The sequence below is a fragment of the Myiozetetes cayanensis genome, unplaced genomic scaffold (genome assembly GCF_022539395.1).
Source record: "Myiozetetes cayanensis isolate MyiCay16 unplaced genomic scaffold, myiCay2020 scf67, whole genome shotgun sequence".
Classification (NCBI taxonomy): domain Eukaryota; kingdom Metazoa; phylum Chordata; class Aves; order Passeriformes; family Tyrannidae; genus Myiozetetes; species Myiozetetes cayanensis.
Window position 1 is genome coordinate 185569 of NW_026087931.1, and position 27089 is coordinate 212657.

General features: G+C 59.4%; 1 protein-coding gene across 3 annotated transcripts in view; it reads right to left on the bottom strand.

Annotated features, from left to right (window-relative positions):
- WIZ (WIZ zinc finger) overlaps positions 1–21275 on the bottom strand; it is a 54850-nt gene extending 33575 nt beyond the window's left edge. The window contains exons 1-2 of one of the 3 annotated variants that reach the window (XM_050337495.1): positions 21054–21273; positions 20087–20495 (exon numbers count right to left, since the gene is read on the bottom strand). In XM_050337495.1, coding sequence (XP_050193452.1) covers positions 20087–20495; positions 21054–21074 — 430 coding nt within the window. In that variant the 5' untranslated portion in view covers positions 21075–21273. Of the gene's footprint in view, positions 1–20086; positions 20496–21053 lie in introns of all 3 variants that reach the window. The other 2 variants (XM_050337496.1, XM_050337498.1) reach the window with 2 other exon arrangements.
- Between the last annotated feature and the right edge of the window lie 5814 nt (positions 21276–27089).

Consider the following 27089-nt stretch of genomic DNA (forward strand, 5'->3'; position numbering starts at 1 on the left):
ACAGGGGGTTTTTGGGGAGGGTTACAGGGGCTCTCCCAGCACATCAACCCCCTCTCCGCTCCCGCAGCCGGGCCCGGATTACGGGCGGATTTCCGAGCCGCACTTAAGAGGGTTTAATCCCGGGCGCAGCTCTGGATGTGGAGCCGCTCCTGCCCTAAGCAGGTTAACGGGGAGATGGACCCGCCGCCAGCAGAGCTCCTGCAGGAGAGACAGCCCCACTCCATGGAGAGTGATCCAGAGCCATGGAGAGCAATCCAGAGCCAGGGCTGAGCTCCCATGGGCCTGATCCATGGAGAGCAATCCAGAGCCAGGGCTGAGCTCCCATGGGCCTGATCCATGGAGAGGGATCCAGAGCCATGGAGAGCGATCCAGAGCCAGGGCTGAGCTCCCATGGGCCTGATCCATGGAGAGGGATCCAGAGCCATGGAGAGGGATCCAAAGCCATGGAGAGCGATCCAGAGCCATGGCTGAGCTCCCAGGGTCCCTGATCCATGGAGAGGTATCCAGAGCCTTGGAGAGGGATCCAAAGCCATGGCTGAGCTCCTGTGGTCCCTGCTCCATGGAGAGGTATCCAGAGCCTTGGAGAGGGATCCAAAGCCATGGAGAGGGATCCAGAGCTAGGGCTGGGCTCCATGGAGAGGGATCCAAAGCCATGGCTGAGCTCCCAGGGTCCCTGCTCCATGGAGAGGGATCCAGAGCCTTGGAGAGGGATCCAAAGCCATGGCTGAACTCCATGGTATCCAGTATGGAGCTGTGTCCGTGTTCCCAAAGTCCCTGCTCCACAGAGAGGCATCACAAGCTGCCCAGCAGGCCGGGACAAGTTGTCCCACATCCCTGCTCCCATCCTCATCCTCCTCATCCCAGCTCATGGACAGCCCAGCAGACCGGGACAAGGAACTGTCCCACATCCCTGCTCCCATCCTCATCCTCCTCATCCCAGGTCATGGACAGCCCAGCAGGCCGGGACAAGGAACTGTCCCACATCCCTGCTCCCATCCTCATCATCACCATCATCCCAGGTCATGGACAGCCCAGTAGGCTGGGACAAGGAACTGTCCCACATCCCTGCTCCCATCCTCATCCTCCTCCTCCTCCTCATCCCGGCTCATGGGGTGTCCAGCAGCTCATGAGTGGGTTGGGGCTCAGCAGTGAGGTGGAAATAACCAGGAGCACGTGGGAAGGACACCATGGGAAGGAAGTGACCATGGGAAGGAGGACACCATGGGAAGGAGGACACCATGGGAAGGAGGACACCATAGGAAGGAGGACAGCATGGGAAGGAGGACACCATGGGAAGGAGGACACCATGGGAAGGAGGATGTGACCACGGCCCACTGGAGAGAGCAGACTCAGTTTATGGACAGCAGGGACATCCAAAGAGCAGCTCAGCCTCCCCCCCAACATCAGTCGATGACCCAGAGAGCCGGAATGTCCAACAGGAACACGAGAGAGAGAGGAGGCTTCGGGAAGGGAGTAGGGAAGGCTTTGGGAATACACAGCCGAGGAGCTGGGTTTGCTGCTCTCCAGCCCAGAACCATCCCTGTGCCCTCCTGGGTGGATGGTTGTGTTCATTCCATGGATTACTCCTGGTCATGTGCCATGAAACCAGGAGGAACGTGGCATTCAGGAGGAATGTGGCGTTCAGGAGGAACGTGGAGTTCAGGAGGAACTGTGGAATTGAGGTTATGGAGATGGGAAGGGCAGGGCAGGAGCAGGGATGTGAAGCACCAGGGTTGTCCTCCTGTCATTCCATCACCTCTGGTGGAGGTGAGACCCTGAGGGCTGAGCATCCCCAGCGTGGCACAAACCCGGCCCTCCCAAATCCCGGGCTCCCAGCGCTCCCACAAACCCGGGAAGGGCCGGTGGCAGGAGCCTTTCCAGGGGCTCCTTTGTTCTCCGGAGCTCCGGCGAGACTCCTATTTTTAGAAGCTGCCTCCTCGCGAGGAAAACAGGCGGTGATTTATCTCCCTCCCTCCCTCTCTCCCTCCCTCCCAGCCGCTCGCTCGCCCTCCCCACAAATCCCAGTTTCTTGGAAACGGCGGGAGATGAGGGAGTTTAATGTCTTGGACTTAGGGAGGCTCAAATTTACCCTCTATGGTAATCCAGGAGAAGCGGCTCCCGTGGCTTCTCCCGGGACCAGCCGGGCTCGTTCCTGAGCTCAAGGGCTCCCCCCCAACAAGGTCAAACTGCCTCGGACCGGGGGGGCCTCGGGGCTTCTCCTCCTGGTTTAACTCCCCTCTTTTAACTCCCAACACTTAAAGCAACTCAAAGAGGATGAGAAGGCGCTTTCAAAGCCAGCGTCACACGAGCCCGTGGCCAAAACACACGAGAAAACAGAGATAAGGAGGGGGGGAAAAGTGAATTTCAGAGTCCTGGAGCGGTCAGAGGGAGGCCAGGAGCTCTCCTGGACATGGTGGAGCTGGATCCACCCAGATCTGGTGATGGTTCGCTACAGAAAAGGTTTTGAAGGTCGTGGAGTGAGAAACAACAACATCTCCAGAAGAGCAAAGAGCACAAATTCGTCAAGGCCACCGCAGGGAGGGCCGATAAGCCGAGGTTGATGCCACATCTCAGTGGCTCAACCGGGTGCAAAAAGTTCCTCTAAACCTTCCCCATCACCCCAAAACCACCTTGAGGTGCTTCTCCACTCACCACCTGTGTCCTGCACCTGATGATGAGCAAGGTCCCGGAGGTGTCAGCAGACCCAACATCCAACACCGCCTGGGATGGAACCCCTGGAGGGTCCTTCCAACCCCAGGGATCCTGTGGTTTGGGGATAAAAATCCCAAAGAAACTCAAGAGCCTAAAGCCAAGAGGCCTTTCGGGTGGTGGTTTCCACCAAGACCCCACATCACCTCCCACAGGGAGGGGATCTCTCATCCAGACAGCTCAACCAAGAACCTTAAAACCCAAAAACAGCGCAAATCAGGCAGGAATTTCCAATGTCACTTCTCTGAGAGACCAGCGGGTTCCCCAAACCCCTCAAAACTCAACCATCTCCCCCGAAAACGCCTCCCCTGAGCCCACACCTTCTCCCAGGCTCCGGGTTTTCGCCAGCTTGTCCAAAGAACCCGAGGAAAGAAGCAGGAAGAGGCATTTTCTCTGTCCTGCAGCCGGGCCGAGGGGCCCCTTGAGCCCCGGGGTTGGGCAAGGGCTGAGTTATTGCATCACCTTCTGAACAAGGGGAGATGTTGCAAGGCGGGAGTTGGGCTCTGGAATTACACCCTGGATCCCACTCCAGCTCATGCTTTCGCTTTGGGTGTTGAATAACCCAGAAAACCAGAAATTTTGGGCTCAGTTTGTGGCCCTTACTGGTCCAAAAACACCACAGGAACCAGCGGTGCCAGAGAAACCCCAGCAGTTGGATCCACACGGTGGGAACAGAGCTGGGAAAAGCGGGAAAACTCAGCTGGAAGGGCAGTTGGGGTGTTCACCAAAGCACTGCCCCCCAACCCAAGCCAACCACAGCAATTCCTGCCTCATGGGATGGCAAGGATTTGGGGTTTGTTACCAGCTCCATGAGGAATTCCACACCGGGAATGTCCCATCGTGGAATCACTGAGGTTGAAAACAACCATAGAATCCGAAAGTTTGGAAAAGACCTCCCAGATCAGCTCCAACCTGGTTAAGTGGTCACCCAGGAGGGCCAAGGAACAGGGTGGGGGGTTTCCAGCCCCCCAGCACCGCTGGAGCTGTTCAGCTCCCCAAATCCTTGCTGGAAACGCAGGGAAGCGGGAGCTTGATTCCCCACATGCCTGCCCACCCCCAAATCCATCCCACGGCCCCAAAAATCTGGCTCTTCCAGCCCAAAGCTTTCCGAGGCCACATCCACGCCGGCAGAGCCAACCCCAAGCTGGGCCTGTGTTTGTGGTGACTTTTGGTACCCACCCTGGGCACCCCGACATTCCCTGGGTACCAAACACAGCTGGATGAGCACCCTGGGCACCCCGACATTCCCTGTGCACCAAACACAGCTGGATGAGCACCCTGGGCACCCCAACATTCCCTGGGTACCCCGACATTCCCTGGGCACCAAACACAGCTGGATGAGCACCCCGGGCATCCCGACATTCCCTGGGTACCCCGACATTCCCTGTGCACCAAACGCAGCTGGATGAGCACCCTGGGCACCCCGACATTCCCTGTGCACCAAACACAGCTGGATGAGCACCCTGGGCATCCTGACATTCCCTGGGTACCCCGACATTCCCTGGGTACCAAACACAGCTGGATGAGCACCCTGGGCACCCCGACATTCCCTGGGCACCAAACATAGCTGGATGAGCACCCTGGGCATCCCGACATTCCCTGGGTACCCTGACATTCCCTGTGCACCAAACACAGCTGGATGAGCACCCTGGGCACCCCGACATTCCCTGGGCACCAAACGCAGCTGGATGAGCACCCTGGGCACCCCGACATTCCCTGGGTACCAAACGCAGTTGGATGAGCACCCTGGGTATCCCGACATTCCCTGTGCACCAAACGCAGCTGGATGAGCACCCTGGGTATCCTGACATTCCCTGTGCACCAAACACAGCTGGATGAGCACCCTGGGCACCCCGACATTCCCTGGGCACCCCAACATTCCCTGTCCACCAAACACAGCTGGATGAGCCCCCTGGGTGCTCCGCACGGATCAGGCCCAGCCTGGAGTTGTTTGCGTGGGCTCCCAGGCCGGATTCCAGCCCTTCCACGCTATTCCCACCCCAGATCCCTGGGGCAGACCCTCCTCCTCCATCCCAGGGGCCCAGCATCGTTCCGTGCTCACAACAACCCAACTTCCCAGGAGAAACTGTTCCCCCCACGGCCTCACATGAGCATCCAGAGGTTCTCCCGGAGCCGGACGAGCCGATGGCTTCTCCGACCTAGTGCCAGAAGTTCTGGGCACAGAAGAGCTGGGCACAGAAGAGCTGGCTGAGGACAGGCTCTGCCACGGGAAGCCTTGGAGACACCAATTCCACCCTTCCCCTCCCAAAACAGGCGCATCCGGGGTTGTTTTTCCCGCGCTCCAGGCCCTGCTCCCGTGGAAACTCCGGGATGTTTGCGGGGCAGACGGGAGGGACATTCCTGACCCTCCTCCCCCCTGGGCTCAGGGCGGTGCTCCAGGACACTCCCCAGCCTGTGGGCAGGTGACCTTGAGGGCAGGAGCTGTCCCAGTCTCGCATTCCTGGCAGCGTCTCCCACTCGGGATCCGCTGGAGCCGGGGCCGTTGTGTGGCTTCCGAATCCTGGGATCGGCACAGGTCCCTTCTCCCCTCCCCAGGCACGAGGTGCTGGCAGTTGGAGTCTGTGAGGGCTGGGAAGGGCTGGGGTTGTGCAATCAACCTCCAGGGGCTGGTGCTCCTGCTGCTGGACTTTGCTCCCCCAGCAGGAAAAGCCATGGAAAAAGGGCCCAGGGGACATCAGAGCGGGTAAACACCTGCCAGGAGGTGGATTCCCAGGCTCTCCAGCTCATCCCAGCAGGATGAAAAGCCACCCCTTGGCAGCTGCTGCTGCTTCAGCCCGGCCTGGGAGGAGCTGGATGGGTCAGGATTGTACAGAAGCCAGATCTGGGAGTTTGGAGGGCTCTGCCGCCCCTGTGAGGGGGTGAAGAAGACTCTGCTGGTGAAGGAACAACATCCAGCCCCATAAGGTAGGGGTAGGACATCCTGAGGGATGTGGCTTGGTGCTCCCCAGGTGAGGGATTCCATGGTTTTATTGGCACAGGGTGAGTGATCTCATCAGATCATTCACCCACGAGGAATCCCGGCACGGGCAGAACCATCTTCCATGTGAGCCCTCTGGCTCCTGGAGCTGCTCTGGAACGCTGGAGGTGACCCAAAGAGAGCAAGGACCAGCTCCAAACCCACAGGACCTGATGGCTGCCTCCTTCTTGTGTCTGGCTCTAAAACAAGGAATCACCCAAGAGCTCCTCTTGTCTGGCTCTAAAATATGGAATTACCCAAGAACTCCTCATGTCTGGCTCTAAAACAAAGAGTCACCCAAGAGCTCCTCGTTTCTGGTTCTAAAATATGGAATCACCCAAGAGCTCCTTGTTTCTGGTTCTAAAATATGGAATCACCCGAGAGATCCTCGTTTCTGGTTCTAAAACAAAGAATCACCCAAGAGATCCTTGTTTCTGGTTCTAAAATATGGAATCACCCAAGAGCTCCTCATTTCTGGTTCTAAAACAAAGAATCACCCAAGAGATCCTTGTTTCTGGTTCTAAAACAAGGAATCACCCCAGGGCTCCTCACGTCCGGCTCCAAAACAAGGAACCACCTGCTGCCGTGGAGGATTCTCACAAGAGCCCCCAGTTCCAGGTTTTCCCACCAAGAGGTCCCATGGGGACAGTCAGGAGGCTCCTCACACTGAGGAGGGAAAGGCCCCAACCCTGCAGTGCCTGGTCCAGGGCCCGCAGGGGCTCTCCCGTTCCAGCTGCCCGGCTCAGGAAGCCGCTTCTGGAAGAGGAGCCGAAGGAAACACAACACGTCCCGAGGTGCTGGCCCCACTCCCTGGGATGTTTATGGCCAGCCAGAGCTCGCCACCGTTCCACAGAAACATCTGGAGAGAGGAATCCACTGAGGATTAACCGGGGCCGGTGGAGAGCTGGGTTAGAACCCAGACGGAGCTGAACCTCAGCGGTGAACCACGGGAGGGACAGACCCGTCCCACTGGCACTGGGACAGCTCCAGGGGACAGAGGGGTGACAGGGACATGGGGGAGGGACAGACCCGTCCCACTGGCACTGGGACAGCTCCAGGGGACAGAGGGGTGACAGGGACATGGGGGAGGGACAGTGGATTCAGGGACCCGTCCCACTGGCACTGGGACAGCTCCAGGGGACAGAGGGGTGACAGGAGGGACAGTGGATTCAGGGATCAGTCCCACTGGCACTGGGACAGCTCCAGGGCACAGAAGGATGACAGGAGGGACAGTGGATTCAGGGATCAGTCCCACTGGCACTGGGACAGCTCCAGGGGACAGAGGGGTGACAGGGACATGGGGGAGGGACAGTGGATTCAGGGATCAGTCCCACTGGCACTGGGACAGCTCCAGGGGACAGAGGAGAACTGAGGGATGACAGGGACCCACAGGAGCGACAGTGGCATCAGGGACCAGTCACCCTGAGCACTGGAACAGCAACATGGGAGAGAGGGATGACAGGGACATGGGGGAGGGACAGTGGCTTCAGGGACCCGGCCCTGGGGACACATCCCCACAGGAGAGAGGAGCACCGTGGGATGACTCCCTGCCCACCCAAGCCCCTCCAAGCCTCCCTGTCTCGCTGCTGAGCTCTGGTCGAGGAGGCAATCAGTGAATCCAGGGATGAGGCACCTCATCCCACCGGTCACCAGCGGCCGGAGAAGCCCCAGCAGGGTAGAAAGGAGCCACAAACGCCCGGACAGAAGCCACACCACAGCTCTGGACACTTCCCCTCAGCTCTCCGGGGTCACCCCGACCCCTCCAGCCCCTGCAGGGCCCCCCAGAAGACGAGGTTAAACCTGCATCTCCCGAAGCTCGAGGGTTTGGGCACCGCTGTGCGTTCCCAGAAACAGCTGCGCCGCCGCTTTTCCAAGAAAAGAGGCCCAACCTGCGGGTCTGCGGCCGCAGAGCGGAGCCAGGAGAGGCCGGGCCGGCGGCTGGAGGAAGGGCCACACCCCTGCACGGCCAACAGAGCTGGGAGATGTCCCTACCACGGCCCACGGGGGTCCCCCACTGTGGTTTTGGGGCCACCACAACCCAGCTTGGGGGAACTGGGAGGGTTTGGAGACCACGCAGGAGTGATCTGCTCCAGGAGGAGGAAGAGGAGGAGGAGGAGAAGCATCTCAGCAGCATCAACCCCAGCAGGACCCAAGAGGCAGAGGAGATCGGGAAGGTCACTGGGAAAACACATCCGAGGAGGGAAAGAATCCCCCGAGCCGGAACCATCGCGGGGTTGCTCTGAAGAGACTCCCGGAGGGAGCGGGCGATGCCCCAAACCCACTCCTGACACCAAAAGGTGCAGTGCAAAGGTCCTGGAGGTGGAAAAGTTGGGTAGTAGAACCTCCCCCTTCTCCCCCCGAGGGAAAAGGATGGGGATTGGTGCCAAAAAAAAGCCGGGGAAATCCCAGGAATGCAGGCTGGGAAGCTCCTTAGCCCGATGACTGACAGCTGCCCTGCTCGGGATCACGGGGTGGGGGGAGCCGGGAGTCACCCACAGTGAGGTTGGGAAAAGAAGGGAAATTAAAAAAAAAAAAACCACATCAAAAAGGCCCAAACACTAAAAACTAAAAGGGAAAAATTAAAAACCCAGCTGTGGTTTGCAACCTGCAGCTCGGGGACAGCTGGGAAGGCAGCGGAGCACAGGCAGGAATTGCTCCCTGCTGGAAAATCTGCTGGAAAACCTCCAGCAGGTCCAAAGGGGGCAGGAAAAGCCCCTGTTTGCCCCCAAAACGAGGGGTCAGGGGGTTCCACCGCCCGTGTCCGAGGGAGACGACCCGAAAAGCAGAGCAGGTGGAGGGGAAGGGTTTCCACGGGGAAAGAGGCCGGCGTGGCGTGTTTGGCTTGGCACGATCCCGAGGAACCCGACACTTGCCAGCTCCACTCGCAGTCCCAGCACTCCCGAGGACCCAGCTCTGCTCGGGTTTTCCCAGCTCTCTGTGGGATCTGTGTGCGGGATTCACCAGAGCTGGATCCGCTCCCAGCCCCAGTGGCTGCGAGGAAAAGCTTGGGGTTGTTTTTCCTCCCGGAAAAAGGCAAAGGCTGGTGGTCTGAGCCCGGTGGTCAGGGTTGAGGGTTTGCTGCCGTGCTCCAGGACGGGCTCCCACGCTCCAAAGTGATCCAGACTTCCCAGGATACTCCAAACATTCCATGATTTTGGGCTCTGATGGTGTTTCCGAGGCTCCCCCCGGACCGGATGAGACCCCAAACCCGAGGTTGATCCTAAAACCTGGATCAGGTCCTGGCACCTCCCAGGACCCACCTGCTCTGAAGACTCTCAGCCCACGGCAGCTTTTGGGCCGGGCCAGACCCAAAACTCGCTGTTTTGAGCCCAGAAAAACCTTCACACGGTTCAGAAAATGCTGAGGGATGAAGGGGTTCGAGAGGCACCAAAAGCTCCAAATGCAAATTGCTGAGGGCAGGGAAGGAGCTGCTCCACGGCCATCCCCAAAAAGGGCTTCCAACCCCCCAAAAAACTTGCAACCCCCACAAAATAACTGCAATCCCTCCAAAAAAATCCTCCAAAAAACCTCAACCCCCTCCTAAAGATCTGGAACCCCTCCTTCAGACTTTCACCCCCTCCTAAAAGACTTCCAATCTCCAGCAAAAGACCTCCACTCCCCAAAAGACCTCCAGTCCACACCAAAAGAGCTCCAACCCCCCTAAAAAGAGCTCCAACCCCCCCAAAAAAAAGCTCCAAGCCCCCGAAAAAGAGCTCCAACCCTCCGAAAAAGAGTTCCAACCCCCCACAAAAAGAGCTCCAACCCCTCCCAGCACGTCCTCTCCCAGGCCCTCCTTAACCACCCCCGCTCCGTGCAGCACCGACCTGTCTCCCAAAGTATTCCTGATGGGAGCTGATGGAGCACCTGTGGAGGCTCCCAAAAATCCAGCCGCTCCTTCACCGCTCCAGCCCCCCGGAGTTCTGGCTGTGCCCCCAAATCCGGAGGGACTGGGGGGAACTGGAGCATCCTCTGCCCGGGGCAGGAACCTCCCCCCGCAATCCAACCCCGGTTTCAGGGAGGTGTTTGCTACCGGAGGTGCTTCCAAATCTGCATTTCTCCCACTCCCGGCCGTTTTTTGGGAACAAAGGCCAGTCCAAAGCCCCGCCCTGGGGGGTGCCACCCCTCCATTCACGGCTTTTACCTGCGGCTGAGAGCCCAAATCGCCCTTTTCACGGGCCATTCCGAGCTGATCTTTGAAAAATCTTTTATCTCCCTCAAAGAGCTCTCAGCCTCGGGACCCTGCCCTGCTCCATCCAGCGTTTTCCCGGGGTTTCTGGGACCGGCAGCAGGGAACTTCTTCCCTCGTCAGCACATCCAGCACCTCACGGAGGAGCAGCTTCCCCCGGAGTGGCTTGAAAGGCGTCCAGGCTCTGTCGCAAGCTCGGCTTGTTTGGATCCATCTCCCTTAAAAAAGTTTCCAGCGGATCCCGGCTGCTCCCATCAGCGGGAGTGTTTGTGTCGGCCGGGAATTCCAGGAGATTCATCCCCCTTTGCTGATTCCTCCCCCTTTTTCGCTCCGGTTCTTTCACCCCCAACCAGCTTTTCCCTCCGTTTGCCGGCGGGTTTTGGTTTCCCCATGGATAAAACCGGGATTTAATCCCCTAAAAAAGCCCCGGGAAGCTCAGCTCGTTGTACCCTCAGCCGGTGGGGAGGTCCCCAAAAAGCTCTTTTGGATGCTGAGAAGATTCCTGAGGGATCTTCCTGCAGCCTGGAGTGACCTGTCCCTCCCAGTTATGGAAAACCACCACACCAAGACCTGGGAATGCTCATTAATCCCACTGGGAGAGCCCTGGAGAGTGCACGGTGCTGACAGGAATCCAAGAGCAGATGCTGCCCCAAAGGGGTTGGAATTGGTCCTTGGAATGTGCACAGGCTTTGGAGCCACCTTGGCACGGTGTCGGTGCCACTGGAGAGTCTCCAGCGGCTTCCCTGGCAGCACTCCCAGGATACACCAGGAATGTGCCAGGATCCAGGAAGGAGGAGGAGATGGAGCCCAAAATGCTGCTGAGATCCTTCCTCCACCCTCCACTGAGAAGAGCTGGGGGTCCTCAGCACCCCAGGACGGATCCCAGGGTGGAAAAGCAGGACTCAAGTCCTGGGATGAGAAGAAGGAACCATCCACCAGCAGCATTTGCTGGAAATTAGAGATAAATTGGGAATATCCTCAGCCACCAACCAGGGCTTGGAATCTCCAAAGGGACTCTCCAAAGAAAAGGAGGGATCTTGCCCAAGAAAAGGAGGGATCTCCCCCAAGAAAAGGAGGGATCTTGCCCAAGACAAAGAAGGATCTTTCCCACACAGACAACCCAAAAGCTGAGTAACACCCCAGGTGACACAGGGGACAAACCAGACCCGGTGCCACCAGGGAGGAAGGGAAGCAGCTGCTCAGCTCCAGTTGCACCCCAGGAACAAAACCAAGTGGGAAAAGTGCCACCAGTTCTCCCACAACAGGGACAAGAGGGGGAAAAGTGCCACCAGTTCTCCCAGAACATGATCCCAAGTAGCAAAATTGACACCAGTTCTCCTACAACAGGGAGCAGAGTGGGAAAAGTGACACCAGTTATCCCACAACAGGGATCCAAGTGGGAAAAGTGCCACCAGTTGTCCCACAACACGATTCCAAGTAGGAAAAGTGCCACCAAGGGGTGGGACAACCCAGTCCTTGACCCTTTTGGCCGTGAGGGCTCATGGGTGACTCTCACTGACCTTCCCAGCACCTAAACCACCCAGACCCCCCTGCAGGGCCACACTCCAAGCCCCAAATCCCCACGACCATCCCAGAGGATGCCATTCCAGGTGTAGAGTCCATCCTTTGCCCTTGCTCGGTGTCTCACAGCTCTGATCCGGTGTCTGACTTGGTGTCACCACCAAACTCCCCCAGCTCCCACATCCAGGCCAGCCCTACAACCACAGAGGTGACAAAACCCCCTGGAGAGCTCCACCAGGGACTGGTCACCAGCCAAACCCTCCTGACTCGCTGAGCCCAACCCTTCACCCAGCACGGTGTGTCCATGCTCAGCCGGATGTTTATCCTGGAGGATCTTCGGGAACAGCCCCAAAGGCTTTGCTAAAACCCCCCAAAACCCACATCCTGTCCCTTCCCTTCACCCCTGAGGGCGAGTGACCTCATCCCAAAGGAGTTCCCAGCCAGGAGAAAGGGCTTTCCCCTCTCTTTGATCAACCCCTGCGTCGCCCTCCGAGTGTTTTTCCAGCCATCCCAGAGTCACCTCCCTCATCATTCACCGGCCACCAAAGCGAGACCGGCTCTGTAATTACCTGGGTCACCTTTGCTGACCTCCTTGGAAACTGGAACAACCATTTCCACTTCCCTGGGATCCCCCCCAGAGCCCTGATGAGCAACAGAAGGGTCCCCCCACAGCCGTGTCCAAGCATTCCCAGCACCCCGGGGTGAATCCCGCGGGACACACGGACCTGAGTGCGCAATTCCTGCAGCAAATCCCACACGAACTCTGAGTCAGCTGGGAGATCTTCCCTCCCAGGGCCAGAGGGGTGTTGGATTTGGGGTGAAAGCAGCACGAAATCCCTCAGGTTTATCTGTCAGCCCCGTTTAGGAGCAACCAACGTCACCAAGGATCAGACCAGGATTTTCTTTGGTCCTGATTTTGCTACAAATACAAATAAAACCCCCTCCCTTTTTTTTTTTTTTTTTGGTATCCTGACCAGACCAGGAACCCCAGTGGCAATGTGAGTTTCCTTCTCTCATCCCCAGGAATTCCCGGGCAGGATTAATGTGGCCTCATTCCCACACATGAGCTCATTCCTGGGGCTGGGAGAAGGTGACAGCACCTCTGTCCCCAGCCACTTCCATGGCCACTTCTATGGTCACTTCTATGGTCACTTCCACAGCCACTTCCACGGCCACTTCCACAGCCACTTCCACAGCCACTTCCACAACCAATTCCACGGCCACTCCCAGTTTTTTTATCCCACAATTTGAGGGGGGAGTGGGGGGAAAAACCATAAAAGAGATTTAGGCCACTGGCTTCAGCTCTCCAGGGACCTGGGCAGCCTGGATGGAGCAGGAGAGGATGGGAGGAAACCATCCCAAAAACCCAACCCCATCTCCCCCAGCCCCAGACTGGGCTGTCACCCCTGTGTGAGCCAGCCCAGAGCTGCTCCTCCCCACCCCATCTCCCCCAGTTCCAAACTGGGCTGTCACCCCCGTGTGAGCCAGCCCAGAGCTGCTCCTCCCCACCCCATCTCCCCCAGCCCCAGACTGGGCTGTCACCCCCGTGTGAGCCAGCCCAGAGCTGCTCCTCCCCACCCCATCTCCCCCAGCCCCAGACTGGGTTATCACCCCCGTGTGAGCCAGCCCAGAGCTGCTCCTCCCCAGCCCATCTCCCCCAGCCCCAAACTGGGCTGTCACCCCCGTGTGAGCCAGCCCAGAGCTGCTCCTCCCACCCCATCTCCCCAGCCCCAGACTGGGCTGTCACCCCTGTGTGAGCCAGCCCAGAGCTGCTCCTCCCCACCAATGCCCAGCGGACGGGCAGGGCCGGGCCACGTCCTACTTTGCGGCAGCGGGAGGATCCAGGGCCGTGCCCGCCGTTGCCCCCGGCTTATTTTTAAACCGTGGCCCGGTTAACACGAGCTGGGGGGTGGGGGGTTGGATGGAGGGGGTTGGATTTGGGGAGCTATTTATAGGCACCGAAAGACGGGCACGGCAGGTGCTCCGGACCGCGGGCGACGCGCGGCGAGACCTTCGCCCCTCGGGCACCGTTCCCCGCCCGGCCCGGCCCATCCAGCACCACCATTTTGGGGTAATGGAGCCGAGGAGACCCCTGGCACCCCCCCCACCCCACTTTCTCCCGGTGGCACTTTGGAGGACCTCGCCACGAGCCACCTTTGCCACGGCAAGAAGGTCGTCGCACTTGCCGGCAACCGCCCAACCAACCCAACCCAACCCAACCCGTCCCGCTGCCGCCAAATCCCGGGATTTTGGGGCTTTTAGGGGGAAAACTGCTGAGTCCCAGAGCCTTTGGGAAGAGCATCAGGGCCCAGAGCTTCAGTGTCCCTGCATTGGAGGCCGTGGAGCGTTGGGTTTTGTTCCACCCAACCTCAGGGCCTCCCGAGCGCGCTCCACGTCCTGGCCCCGGCGTCGTCTTGGCCTGGAGCGCTCAATTATTTACTCGCTAGGCAACAACGTGACATCTTCCCTGGCACGAGGCCGTTAATTAGCAAGGAGGGTGACGAGCGAGGAGACCTCGGAAAGGCCGAGGGCTCGACCCCAGCCGGGAGGGAGAGGCTGGAGAACCGCCCTGGCCTCGGGGAAAGCCCCTCACCCACGCAGGGGAAAGGCCCTGGGGACCATCCCCAGGAGCTGAGGAGGGGCTGGCAGGAGCTGCAGCCCCATTGGGTGTCTGCTCTGGTGGTTCCCAGATTGCCCCTGGATGCGGATCAAAGGCGTGTTGTGGGGAGGGAAGGGAAGGGAAGGAGTCTGGCAGTGCAAACACCCCCTCGGGATGGGCTCCACGGGAGCTGCTCCGTGCCAGGGAACGGCCTGGAGGCACCTGCAGCTCCCTGCTCGACCCCACAGCAACCCCACAGGGCGCTGGGGAACCGCCAGGGAGGACCCACCTGGCAAGAGCGACGCGTTCCCGCCCCAAAACGCCCCAAAACTCGCTGTGGTTGTTCACAGCTGCACCAGGACGGTGCCCTGAGGTGCCACCACCACCCCACCAAAGCCCAGGCCGTGGGCTCTGACCTCCTCACCCTCATTAATTTCGTTTCCCAGGCTCCCATAAAGCAACTGCTCCAGCAACTGCTCCTGCCTCTCCTCTGTGCCCTCCACTTGGAGCAGCAGGGACTGGGAAGAGCTGGGACACAGGAGTGGGAAGAGCTGGGACACAGGACTGGGAAGAGCTGGGACACAGGAGGGGGAAGAGCTGGGACACAGGAGGGGGAAGAGCTGGGACACAGGAGTGGGAAGAGCTGGGACACAGGAGGGGGAAGAGCTGGGACACAGGAGGGGGAAGAGCTGGGATGCAGGAGTGGGAAGAGCTGGGACACAGGAGTGGGAAGAGCTGGGACACAGGAGTGGGAAGAGCTGGGATGCAGGAGGGGGAAGAGCTGGGACACAGGACTGGGAAGAGCTGGGACACAGGAGTGGGAAGAGCTGGGACACAGGAGTGGGAAGAGCTGGGACACAGGACTGGGAAGAGCTGGGACACAGGAGGGGGAAGAGCTGGGACACAGGAGGGGGAAGAGTTGGGACAGAGGATCAGGGAGAAGTGGGGCACAGGAGCAGCACCTCCAGACCCTCACACAAAGAATTTTAGGCTTGGGTTAAGGAAGAGTTTCAGGGTTGGGTTTGCAAATCCCACGAACATCCACCAGAAGGTCTTTGAGGAACCAACGTCTTGGGGGTTTTTGGTCTCCCCCCTGGGTTTGAAGCTTCGAGGACCGATTTCTTGATGGTTTTTCGGCGTCTCCCTGGGTGGCACAAACATCTGAGCCCTCACTGACTCATCCCAACCAAACACCCCAGACCTGACGCCCCAATTTAGGGCCGTTCCCCGGCTCCGTCCCAAACGCGATGCTCTGACTCAGCTCCACCCCAGACCCAGCACCCCAATTTGGGGCCACTCCTCAGCTTCACCTCAACCCCAACACCCTATTCCAGGGTCATCCCCTCGCTCTGTCCCACACCTGATGCCCCAGTTCAGGGCCATCCCCAGCTCCATCCCAAACTCAACACTCCAGCTCGGGATCGTCCCCCCTTCTGTCCCAGACCCCACACCCCAATTTGGGGCCATCCCATCGGATCTGTCCCAAACCCAAAGCCTTGATTTGGGGCTGTCCATCAGCTCCATCCCAAACCCAAGACATTGTTCTGGAGCCATCATTTGGTTCCATCCCAAATCCAACACCCCAGTTCGGGGCTGTCCCTCGGCTCTGTCCCAAACCCAACACCCTGATTTGGGGTCAAAATAACCATAAAGGTTCATGGCAACCAAAATAACCATAAAGGGTCACCCCTTCACCACCAAAATAACCATAAAAGTTTCTCTCCCCCATCACCACCAAAACAACAGGACATCCCAAAATTCGGGATTTTGGGACACCCCACACTGTCACAGCATCCCCAGAGCAGAACAGCCCCAAACTGGGGGGCTTTGTGACATCCCACAGTGCCATGGCAACCCCAGAGCAGGATGTCCCCAAATCAGGGCCCTTGTCACACCCCAGACTGCCACAGCAATCCCAAAGCAGGATGTCCCCCTTGTCACACCCTAAACTGCCACAGCAATCCCAAGGCAGGATGTCCCCAAATCAGGGCCCTTGTCACACCCCAGACTGTCACAGCAATCCTAAAGCAGGATGTCCCCAAATCAGGGCCCTTGTCACACCCCAAACTGTCACAGCAATCCCAAAGCAGGATGTCCCCAAACTGGGGCCCTGGTGGCCCCAATCCCCAGGGCAGGGAGGAGCCACCGCCCTCCCTCCCACTCGTGCAGCGGAAAACAACCCCAACCCAGCCCCTTCCAGCCTTTCCCATCTGGCAAATCCTCCTTCAAATCCTATCCCCACCCAGTTGGGACGCCAAAACTCCAGGGGAACCTCTGAGGGGAACCCTGAGGGCTCCAGCCACCACCTGTGACCCCAAAACACAGCTCCAACCTTCCTGTGACCCCAAACACAGCTCCAAACACCCCCTGAGCCCCAAACACAGCTCCACACACCCCCTGAGCCCCAAACACAGCTCCAACCTCCCTGTGACCCCAAAACACAGCTCCAAACACCCCCTGAGCCCCAAACACAGCTCCAACCTCCCTGTGACCCCCAAACATGGCTCCAACCTCCCTGTGACCCCAAACACGGCTCCAAACACCCCCCGAGCCCCAAATAGGGCTCAAGCCACCCCCTGTGACCCCAAAACACAGCTCCAACCTCCCTGTGACCCCAAACACAGCTCCAAACACCCCCTGAGCCCCAAACACGGCTCCAACCATCCATGACCATGGCTCCAATTGCCCTGTGACCCCAAACTCGGCTCCAACCTCCCTGTGACCCCAAAACACAGCTCCAATCTCCCTGTGACCCCCAAACCCTGCTCCAATCACCCCCTGCCCCCCAAACTTGGCTCCAATCACCCCCTAACCACGACTCCTGTGGCCCGCCACCCCCACATGGATAGCATGGGAGCAGAACTCTGCTGGCAGGGGGTGACAGGAGTGCCCAGGGTGATGAAGGGTGTCCCAGGGTGATAAAGGGTGTCCCGGGGTGATAATGGGTGACAAAGGGTGTGCCAGGGTGATAAAGGGTGACCCGAGATGATAATGGGTGATAAAGGGTGTCCTGGGGTGATAAAGGGTGCCCAGGATGATAAAGGATGTCCTGGGGTGATAATGGATGATAAAGGGTGTCCTGGGATGCTAAAGGGTGATAAAGGGTGCCCAGAGGTGATAAAGGTACTGTGGATTGAGGCCACAGGGAGGGAACCACAGGTTGGACAGTGATAAAGAGTCCCACAGCAAAGTGCCACTCCCTCTTCACCCCACGGGGATGGGGACCAGCCCCAAAATAGGCAGAGTGGGAAGGTCAGAGCATCTGCAGCCGAGCTGCTTCCAAAAGAGCCCCCAAAAAACCCCAGAGAGCAGTTTGAAACACCCTCTGGAGAGCACAGAGGGGAGGGGAGGGCACGGGAAGAGTCCCCGTGGGAGGTGGGATGTGGGATGTGGCACCCAACCCCCTCCAGTCACAACCCGGGGGTGGGGAATCCCCAGCAGCGGCTCCTTCCTCCTCCTCCCAGCTTGGAAAGGGAACAGAGCAGCTGCCAGTGCTGGTGGGGGCTCCTCCTCGAGCTGTCACGGTCACCAGGGTGGGGGTTCCTCCTCCACCTCCTCCCTGGCACGAGGGCACCTCCACGGGGATGGATTTGGGGTGGGGGGGGTGTTGCCCCTCCACTGGTACCGGCTCAGAAGAGGACCCAACACTGGGATGGAGGGACATCCCACACCAAGGACACCCCAAAACCCACCCTCACCTGGGGGAACGTCCCCCTCTGACCTCTCAGGATCTCCCTCAGCTCTCAAAACTCTCAGGATCTCCCTCAGCTCCCACAACTCTCCGGATCTCCCTCAGCTCCCAAAACTCTCAGGATCCCCCTCAGCTCCCAAAACTCTCAGGATCTCCCTCAGAGCTCCCAAAACTCTCCAGATCTCCCTCAGCTCCCACAACTCTCGGGATCTCCCTCAGCTCCCAAAACTCTCCAGATCCCCCTCAGCTCTCAAAACTCTCCAGATCCCCCTCAGCTCTCAAAACTCTCCAGATCTCCCTCAGCTCCCACAACTCTCAGGATCTCCCTCAGCTCCCAAAACTCTCCAGATCCCCCTCAGCTCCCACAACTCTCAGGATCTCCCTCAGCTCCCAAACTCTCTGGATCTCCCTCAGCTCCCAAAACTCTCAGGATCTCCCTCAGCTCCCAAAACTCTCCAGATCTCCCTCAGCTCCCAAACTCTCTGGATCTCCCTCAGCTCCCACAACTCTCCAGATCCCCTTCAGCTCCCAAAACTCTCCAGATCTCCCTCAGCTCCCAAAACTCTCCAGATCTCCCTCAGCTCCCACAACTCTCAGGATCTCCCTCAGCTCCCACAACTCTCCAGATCTCTCTCAGCTCCCACAACCCTCAGGATCTCCCTCAGTTTCCCAAAACTCTTCAGATCTCCCTCAGCTCCCAAAACTCTCCAGATCTCTCTCAGCTCCCAAAACTCTCCAGATCTCCCTCAGCTCCCAAAACTCTCTGGATCTCCCTCAGTTTCCCAACCTCCTCACGGTCACGGCACTTGGCAGATGTTGGGGGGATTTGGTCACGATGAGGGTGTTGGAGGCATCAGAAGAGTCCCCAAAACCTCGAGGCTGGTGGCACCACAGCCATTTCCATGGGGTCTTCCCACCCTACGAGACCCCCAGAGCGGCGTGTCCGTCTTAGCCGCCGTTTTGGGGCATTTTGAGCTGTTTTGGGAATTTTGGGGTCATTTCACCCTGGGTTTTTCCAGCTGGGAAGTAGCAGTGGGGGCTTGGGTCCCTCCAAGCCTGCCCAGGAGCAGGGTTGGGTCTCCCCAAAGCACCCTCAAGACCCCAGGTGAGCCCCACCACCCTTCCAGAAGCAGGTGGGACACAGAGACAGGGACGTTCTCCATCTCCCAGTACCACCATTGATATTTTCTGGGCACAAACTCCCTCTTTTTTAGACACTAAAGTCCATCCAAGGAGAAGGACAGGGGGGTTGGGTGGGTGGGTTCACCTGGGCAGGAGTTGGGGCAAGAAAGGGTTAATCCTCCCAAATTGTTGGGATAGAGTTGGACCATCAGGGATTTATGGACAACTCGTATCACAAACTGCATTGGATAGACCAGGAACGGGGCAAGGGCTGCATCCAAAGGGTTACACTCAACATTCCAAGCTGGAATCAGTGAGGAGCAGAGACCCCCAGGGCTCTGCACTGGAACAGTACAGGAGTGGATCCACCTCTCCCAGCAGGAAAGGCCGGCAGGGTTGTCCCAGGCTCCAGGAAGAGCTTCCTGCAGCCTAAAGGGGGTCAGTGAGGGAGATGGAGAAGACTTTTCCCACAACCCAGAGAAGAATTTCTACTAAGGTAAGGGCCAAGGGTTTCAGGTTAAAAGAGGGAAGATTTAGGTCAGACACGATTAGGAAATGTTTTCTGAGGGTGGTGAGACGCTGGGTCAGGCTGCCCAGAGAAGCTGTGAGTGCTCCATCCCTGGGAGTGTCCAAGAGCAACCCCAAGATGGGCAACTTCCCTGAGTGGGACACGTTGGGAGACGTCCCTGCCCACAGCAAAGGGCTGCACTGGATGAGCTTTTAGCTCTCTTCCAACCCAAACCACTCCAGGAAGACCTTCTGGCTCACCCAAGAGCCTCTGGAGGTTTGGGGTCCCAACACTGTGCTGGGAGGGGATTGAGGGGTCTCCAAAAAGCCACAGGTTTGACCCCCCCACAATGGGTTTTGTGCCTGTTCGTGGTGCCAAAGCCGGGTGGTGGCACAACGGCTCGGGGACAAGGGCACAGGGGACAGTGATGCGGGGACATCAGCCACTCATCGCACCCCCACGTGTCTCTCCAATCCATTTCCTGCTCCAACTGGATCCATCCAACCCACGTGCTCCTCACCGCGCCGCAGTTCCCGCTGGGATTCGGGGAACGCCGATGCCAAGAGAACTAACACCGTCACCGGGAGAACCAACAGCCATCACCGGGAGAGCCAAAATCACCACCAGGAGAACCAAAATCATCACCAGGAGAACCAACACCCACCTCAGACCCGGCACAACCGCCAGGACAACCAACCGAGCCAGCCCGAGCGTGACCCGGAGACGACCCCGACCCCCCAGACCCGTCCCGAGGGCGCCGAGCGGGCACTCACCGGCCTCGTCATGCGCTTCCAGGGCGACGTCGGGCTCCTGCCGGGACAGGGAGGAGAAGAAGTCGGGGTCCTCCACGCCAGGGGGTCCCTTCCCCTCCCTGCTCATCGCCGGCAGCTCCCCCGCGGCGTAAAACGCGTCCTCCTCCAGCTCCGTCTCCGTCCCGGACGAGGCCGGGGGCTCCGGGGCTCTCTTGGCATCCTGGAGGAATCTCGCTCCTCGCCGTGGGGGGCGGCGAAGGTGTCGTGGCTGTGCTCGGGGGGCATCAAGAGGGCTCTGCCTCCATCTCCGCGGCGCTCCGAGAAATCGGGGACAGCTCTCTCCATCCCTCGCCGGCCGGGCTGGCTCGCCCGCAGCAGGACGCGGCGCCGGCACTCGGGGGGGTGGGTGGCCAGGGACTGCCGGCAAAACCTGCGAGAGAGGAGAGCGGAGAGGAGAAGATGAGGGAAGGGGTCGGGTTTGGGGGAGGTGGAGGAGGAACCCCCCCACCCAACGCTGCCGGTGTCCCATCGCCGCGTCCCGGCGCTCTCCGCCGGCACAAACCGGTGCCACCGGCGGCTGGGGCGGCGCCAGGGCCCTGCCGGGGTCCGAGGATCCCAAAAGGTGCCACCTGTCCCCGATACAAAGCATTTCCCACCGCCTTCACCATGGGATTTGCTGAGGGAACACCCCCTCCATCCCCTGCCACACCCCCCCCAAAAAACCCCAGTTGTCCTCAAATTGATCATTTACCCCCCAAAAAAAACTTCAATCCTAGGAAAGCCACGGGTAAAAACCACCCTGGGAGCTCTGCTCTGCCACAGGCTGCCCCAAAATCGGGGTGGCTGCCCCCAAAATCGTGGTGCCTGCCCCAAAATTGGGGTGGTTGCCCCCAAAATTGTGGTGCCTGCCCCAAAATCAGGGTGGCTGCCCCCAAAACTGGGGTAAGGGGGGGAGGATTTTGTGCCACATCCTTCTCCCCGCACGAACCGAAGAGGATCCGACCTTCATCCCGGGAAAGCCTCGGAGGGTTTGGAGACCCCTGGGAGGGGCAAGCAGGTACCAACCACCGAAATGTGGATCCCCCGAGAATGAACCATCACCCCAAACACCTCCCCCCGCCGCTACAGGGTGAGAATTAAAACTGAGGATGAAAACCCTGGTGTGGAATAAAGGAGGATGGTGGAGAAGGGCAGGTTGGATCCTCGACCCGGGGAGGCGGAGAAGGGAAAAATAAGAGGAAAGAGGCGCTAAAAAGCCGGGGCTTATCAGCTCCTGGGAGGATAAAGGCACAGGAGGGAGCGAAGGAGCTAAATTTACCCCAGCGAGGAAGGAGAAGGCAGAGAAGAGACTATAAATACCTTCAAGGTACGGAATGCAAATGAAGAGGGAATTATTCGAGCTGGCTCAAGATGTTTCCCCACCCCGAAGGGCCCCGAGGGAGGAGAACACGGAGCAAACCCCCAGGGCCACCCCAAAATCCCGCCCCCCCTCCCAAAATCTCTCCCACCTCGGGAGCGACGCCCGGAGCCACCATGGGTTGGGTTTGACGATAAGGAAATCAAACCAGGAATTGGGGTAAATAAAATAAAGCCCCGTGGGCTCCACGTGCTGGAGGGTTTTCCTTCCCGTGGGTTTCAATTCCAGTTGCCCCAGTTGGAATTTTCAGGGATGGTTTTCAGGGATGTTCCACCGGCGTCGTCCCAAACGCCGGCGGGATTCTCCCATCCCACAAAGCGGCACCACGTCGATGCTTCTCCAAATCCACCCGGGGGTTTTTAGGGAGCAAATCCCAAATTTTTGGGTGTTTCAGGGGTTTGCCAGCGCATCAGCTCGGTGCCGGTGGGTTTGGGACGAGGGATGTTCCGGTGGGATGGAGCCACCTGCTCTCCCCACGCCGGATTACTGGAGGAAACAGAGGATTGAGGAGTCGCCTTTAACCACCATCCTGAAATCCCCTTGGAAGGCACAGAATTCCTCTTTTTCCCATGTCGTGCCACGGTGGTTCCACCCATGGTGCCAGCAAGGAGCAGGGAGCAGGCAGGGAAAGATCCCAACCCAGTCCTCAGGTGAGAACGGGTGGAAATCCCACCGGCCGGGTTTAGGGCCCGGATCCGTGGGGTTCGATCCCAGCTGGCTCCGGGTGGGAATCCGGCATCCCGCTGGGAGCTGCTGCCTGTTCTCCCGGCATTAAACCACCCCTGTGCCGAGGTTCCCAGGCTGGGAGCGACACCAAACCCCTCTTGGCATCGGGGTTGGCGTCGCCCACCAACCCTCGGCCCCCAAACCCGCCCGTCGCTGCCGAGGCCCCACCGTGCTCACCCAAACCCCCTTTCCCAAGGTTTTCCCTCTAACCCTTCCCAAGACAGGGATTTATCCATCAGCCACGCTCCCTAAAAAACAACAATCCTCCCCCAAAACCCGCTGGGGGGGTTTGCAAACCCACCAGGGGGGGTAAAAAAGGGGAGGTTTCCCCTTTTCTCCCGGTCCCTAAAAAGTCGCGGGGGCTCACCGTGAAGTTTAAACACCTTTGCCCAAACTCCACTCGCTTCCCAAGCGCTTCCCAAGCTCTTCCCAAGCTCTGCTCGCTGCCTGGGATGGCAGCAGGAGTGAGGAAACCCTTCCCCCCAGCCCATCGCCCCGGAGCGGGACTGGGACAATTTAAATGCTAAACCGGTTAAGTGGGGACAATCAATCGCTGCCTTCTCTGGATGGGCAGGAAGGGGCCTTTCTCCAAGGAATTCCTGCACTGGGCGACCCTGCCAGTGTCCAAAGGCTTTGGATGTGTCCATTTTCCCTGAGGGGCTTTTTTTTTTCCTCGTTGGAAGAGCAGAACCATCCGCAGGAGACCAGAGCAGCGCCGGGTGTTTCCAGGCTCCAGGGCGGTTCGTGGCCAAGCCTGTGGATCCACCACACTCCACAAAGCTCCAGCTGCGTTTTCCCGGTTTTCCAGCGATGTAGGAGGTCGGTGCCCGTTTTCCCTCTCATATTCCATCAGGACCAAGTATTCCAGGTCGGGACTGCTCCCAGGGCTCCAGCACACCAACAGCACGCCCAGTTCCGACACACTTCAACCACGGTTTTTTTCCCCTGCATGTTCCTTTTTCCTCCTGGAAAAAAAAACCCAGGGAAGAGCAGACCCACAGTGCAAAACACCTCAGGGTTTTCCCCCTCCACACTGGAGTCTGCCAGGCCACAGCCATGGATGTTTTTCTTCCCTGGGATAAACCCGTGGCCGGGTAGATCCACGACACGGAACGATGCCGTTTTCCCACTCCGTGCCGGGTCTGCCACGCTCCCAACGTGGGCTGTGACCTCTCCCTGTGTGGATATTTTTCCCCTCTCTGGGAGAAGAAACACAAAAACCAGTGGAGACAGAGAGGAACGTGCCTCTGGAATTCCCTCCTCCTTCTCCTCCTCCTCCTCGCCAGGTCATGGCCAAGGATCCCACACTCTCCCAGCTCAAGGTTGGGCCCCATCCACGTGGTTTTTTTCCCCCCCTCCGTGTGGTTTCGCTCCTCCCCTGGCACTGTGGAGCCCCATGGAATTCTCCTCCTCCACGCCAGGTCACGGCCACGTTCCCAAGGTCCCGGACGCTCCCGGCATTCCAGGGCCGGACAGGCTCGGTTTTCTCCCCCCCCTCGCCCCCACGGTGTTTTTTCCTCGCTGGCAGAGCAGGGTGGCCGTGGAGGAGGATGGAATCACCTTATCCCGCTCTGTGCCAGCTCCTGGTCGGGCTCAGGGCATCCCACGTGTTCCCAGAGGGCTCAAGCTGGGCAGATTTTGGGTTTTTCCCACACGTTTCCTCCTTCCCCGCGTGGCTTTTCCACCTTTTCCCCCACGTGGTTCCTCCTTCCTGCCGTGGCAGAGCAGAGCCAAGACACAGGAGGACAGGGATGGGCAGCCCCACTCCATCCCTGGCCACAAAAAAAGGTCCAGGACATTCCCAGATGATTCTCCTTCCACAGGGAAACCCCCAGTGATCCTTGACATTCCTCCAAAAAGCGGTTTTTTTCCCCCATCCCAGAGCCAGAGGGAGCAAGGGATGCATCTCCCAGGGAGCTCTTCCCGTCCTGCTCCAACGAGCCGGCAAATCCCGCACCACAGAGGGGTTTTGTTGGGATCCAGGAGCTCGGTGAGCGCTGGGATCCTCAGGGAATTCTGCTGTGGGGTCCTCGGAGTCCAGCAGAGACGCTCTGGGCACGTTGTCCTTTAAAGGAGCAGTGAATTCCAGCGTGGAGCTGTGCTGGGATGAGCCAAGAGCTGCTCCGAGTGTGCCAGGAAGAGCCCAAAGCTGCTCCAAATCTGCCAGGATGAGTCCAAAACTGCTCCAAATCTGCCAGATGAGCCCAAAGCTGCTCCCAGCGGCTCAGGATGAGCCCAAAGCTGCTCCCAGTGGTTCCAGGATGAGCCCAAAGCTGCTCCAAGGGGTCAGAATGAGCCCAAAGCTGCTCCCAGCGGCTCCAGGATGAGCCCAAAGTTGCTCCCAGTGGTTCCAGGATGAGCCCAAAGCTGCTCTAAGTGTCTCCAGGATAACCCAAAGCTGCTCCAAGGGGTCAGGATGAGCCCAAAGCTGCTCCAAGGGGTCAGGATGAGCCCAAAGCTGTTCCAAGTGGAGCTGAGATGTGCTGGGATGAGCCCAAAGCTGTTCCAAGCAGCTCCAGGATAAGCCCAAAGTTGCTCCAAGCGGCTCCAGAACGAGTCCAAAGCCAATCCAAACGTGCCAAGATGAGTCCAAAGCTGCTCCAAGCTGAGCTGAGCCGTGCTGGGGCGAGCCTGAAGTCGCTCCAAACAGAGCTGAGCTGCGCTGGGATAAGGTAAGAGCTGCTCCAAGCAGCTCTAGGATGAGCCCAAAGCTGCTCCAAGGGGTCAGGATGAGCCCAAAGTCGCTCCAAACAGAGCTGAGCCGCACTGGGACGAGGTAAGAGCTGCTCCAAGCAGCTCCAGGATGAGCCCAAAGCTGCTCCAAAGCACCAGGATGAGCCCAAAGCTGCTCCAAGGGGCTAGGATGAGCCCAAAGCTGCCCTGAGCAGAGCTGAGCCGCGCTGGGACGAGGCAAGAGCCACTTCAAGCGGCTCCAGGATGAGCCCAAAGCTGCTCCAAAGCGCCAGGATGAGCCCAAAGCTGCTCTGAGCAGAGCTGAGCCGCGCTGGGATGATCCCAAAGCCGCTCCAAGCGGCTCCAGGGTGAGCCCAAAGCTGCTCTGAGCGGCAGCAGCACCGCTGGGGTCCATCCTGCTCCCACCATGGGGAGGAAACCCCCCCAGACCCCCCAGCCCCACTCCGAGAGGGATTAAAGCTGCTCCTGGCACAGATTCCAAGGTCGCCGGATGCTCCTTTGACCCCGGTAACGAGCTCGGCACGGTTGGCACCTTCCCAGGGCAGGACCCAGGGGAAGGGTCAGTGTGGGGATGACCCCTGGTCCCCTCCCCCCAACCCCCATCCCAACTGGGAGGGGTAAATCTGGGACCGCTTGGAATTGGGAATCCTGCTGCCTGCTGCCTGTGCAGACCCTCCCCTGCCCCCCCAGTCTGGGGGTCCCTTCCTGGACACAGACACTCCCCCCCCCGGGGACCCTCACAGGCCCCCCCCCATCTGATCCCCCCAGCCTGGGTTGTCCCCTGGAGACACAGACTCCCCCTGCCCACATAGGGACCTCCATGGAGACCTCCCCACCTGATCCCCCCAGTTCAGGTCCCCTCCTGAACACAGATCTCCCCTGGGGACCCTCACAGACCCCTCCATCTGATCCTCCCAGCCTGGGTTGTCCCCTGGAGACGCAGACTCCCCCTGCCCACGTGGGGACCCCCATGGAGAGCCCCCCACCTGATCCCTCCAGTTCAGCTGCCCTCCTGGACATAGACCCCCCCTGGACCTTCAGATCCCTTCACAGACCCCCCCTCACCTGCTTCAGACACTCAGATCCCTTCACAGACCCCCCCACACCTGCCCCGGACCCTCAGATCCTTTAACAGACACCCCCACCTGCCCTGGACCCTCAGACCCCTTCACAGACCCCCCTCAAACTGCCCTGGACCCTCAGATCCCTTCACAGACCCCCCCCACCTGCCCTGAACCCTCAGATCCCTTCACAGACCCCCCACCTGCCCTGGACCCTCAGATCCTTCACAGACACCCCCACCTGACCTCAGACCCTCAGATCCTTTCACAGACCCCCTCACCTGCCCTGGACCCTCAGATCCCTTCACAGACCCCCCCACCTGACCCTGGACCTCAGATCCCCTCACAGACCCCCCACCTGCCATGGACCCTCAGATCCCTTCACAGACCCCACCACCTGCCCCGGACCCTCAGATCCCTTCACAGACCCCCACCTGCCCCAGACCCTCAGATCCCTTCACAGACCCCCCACCTGCCCTGGACCCTCAGATCCCTTCACAGACCCCCCACCTGACCTGGACCTCAGATCCCTTCACAGACCCCCACCTGCCCTGGACCCTCAGATCCCTCCTCACAGACCCCCCCACCTGACCCTGGACCCCAGATCCCCTCACAGACCCCCCACCTGCCCTGGACCCTCAGATCCCTTCACAGACCCACCCACCTGACCTCAGACCCTCAGATCCCCTCACAGACCCCCCCACCTGCCCTGGACCCTCAGATCCTTTCACAGACCCCCCACCTGCCCCAGACCCTCAGATCCTTTCACAGACCCACCCACCTGACCCAGACCCCCAGATCCCCTCTCAGACCCCCCCTCCAAACTGCCCTGGAGCCTCGGATCCCTTCATAGACCCTCTCCACCTCAGGACCCTCAGATCCCTTCACAGACCCCCCACCTGCCCTGGACCCTCAGATCCCTTCACAGACCCCCTCCCACCTCAGGACCCTCAGATCCCCTCACAGACCCCCCACCTGCCCTGGACCCTCAAATCCCTTCCACAGACCCCCACCTGACCCAGACCACTCAGATCCCCTCACAGACACCCCTACCGTCCCGGGACTCCCGGACCCCTCCTGGACACAGACCCCCTCACCTGCCCCGCGTCCCGCCCCCGCCCCTGAC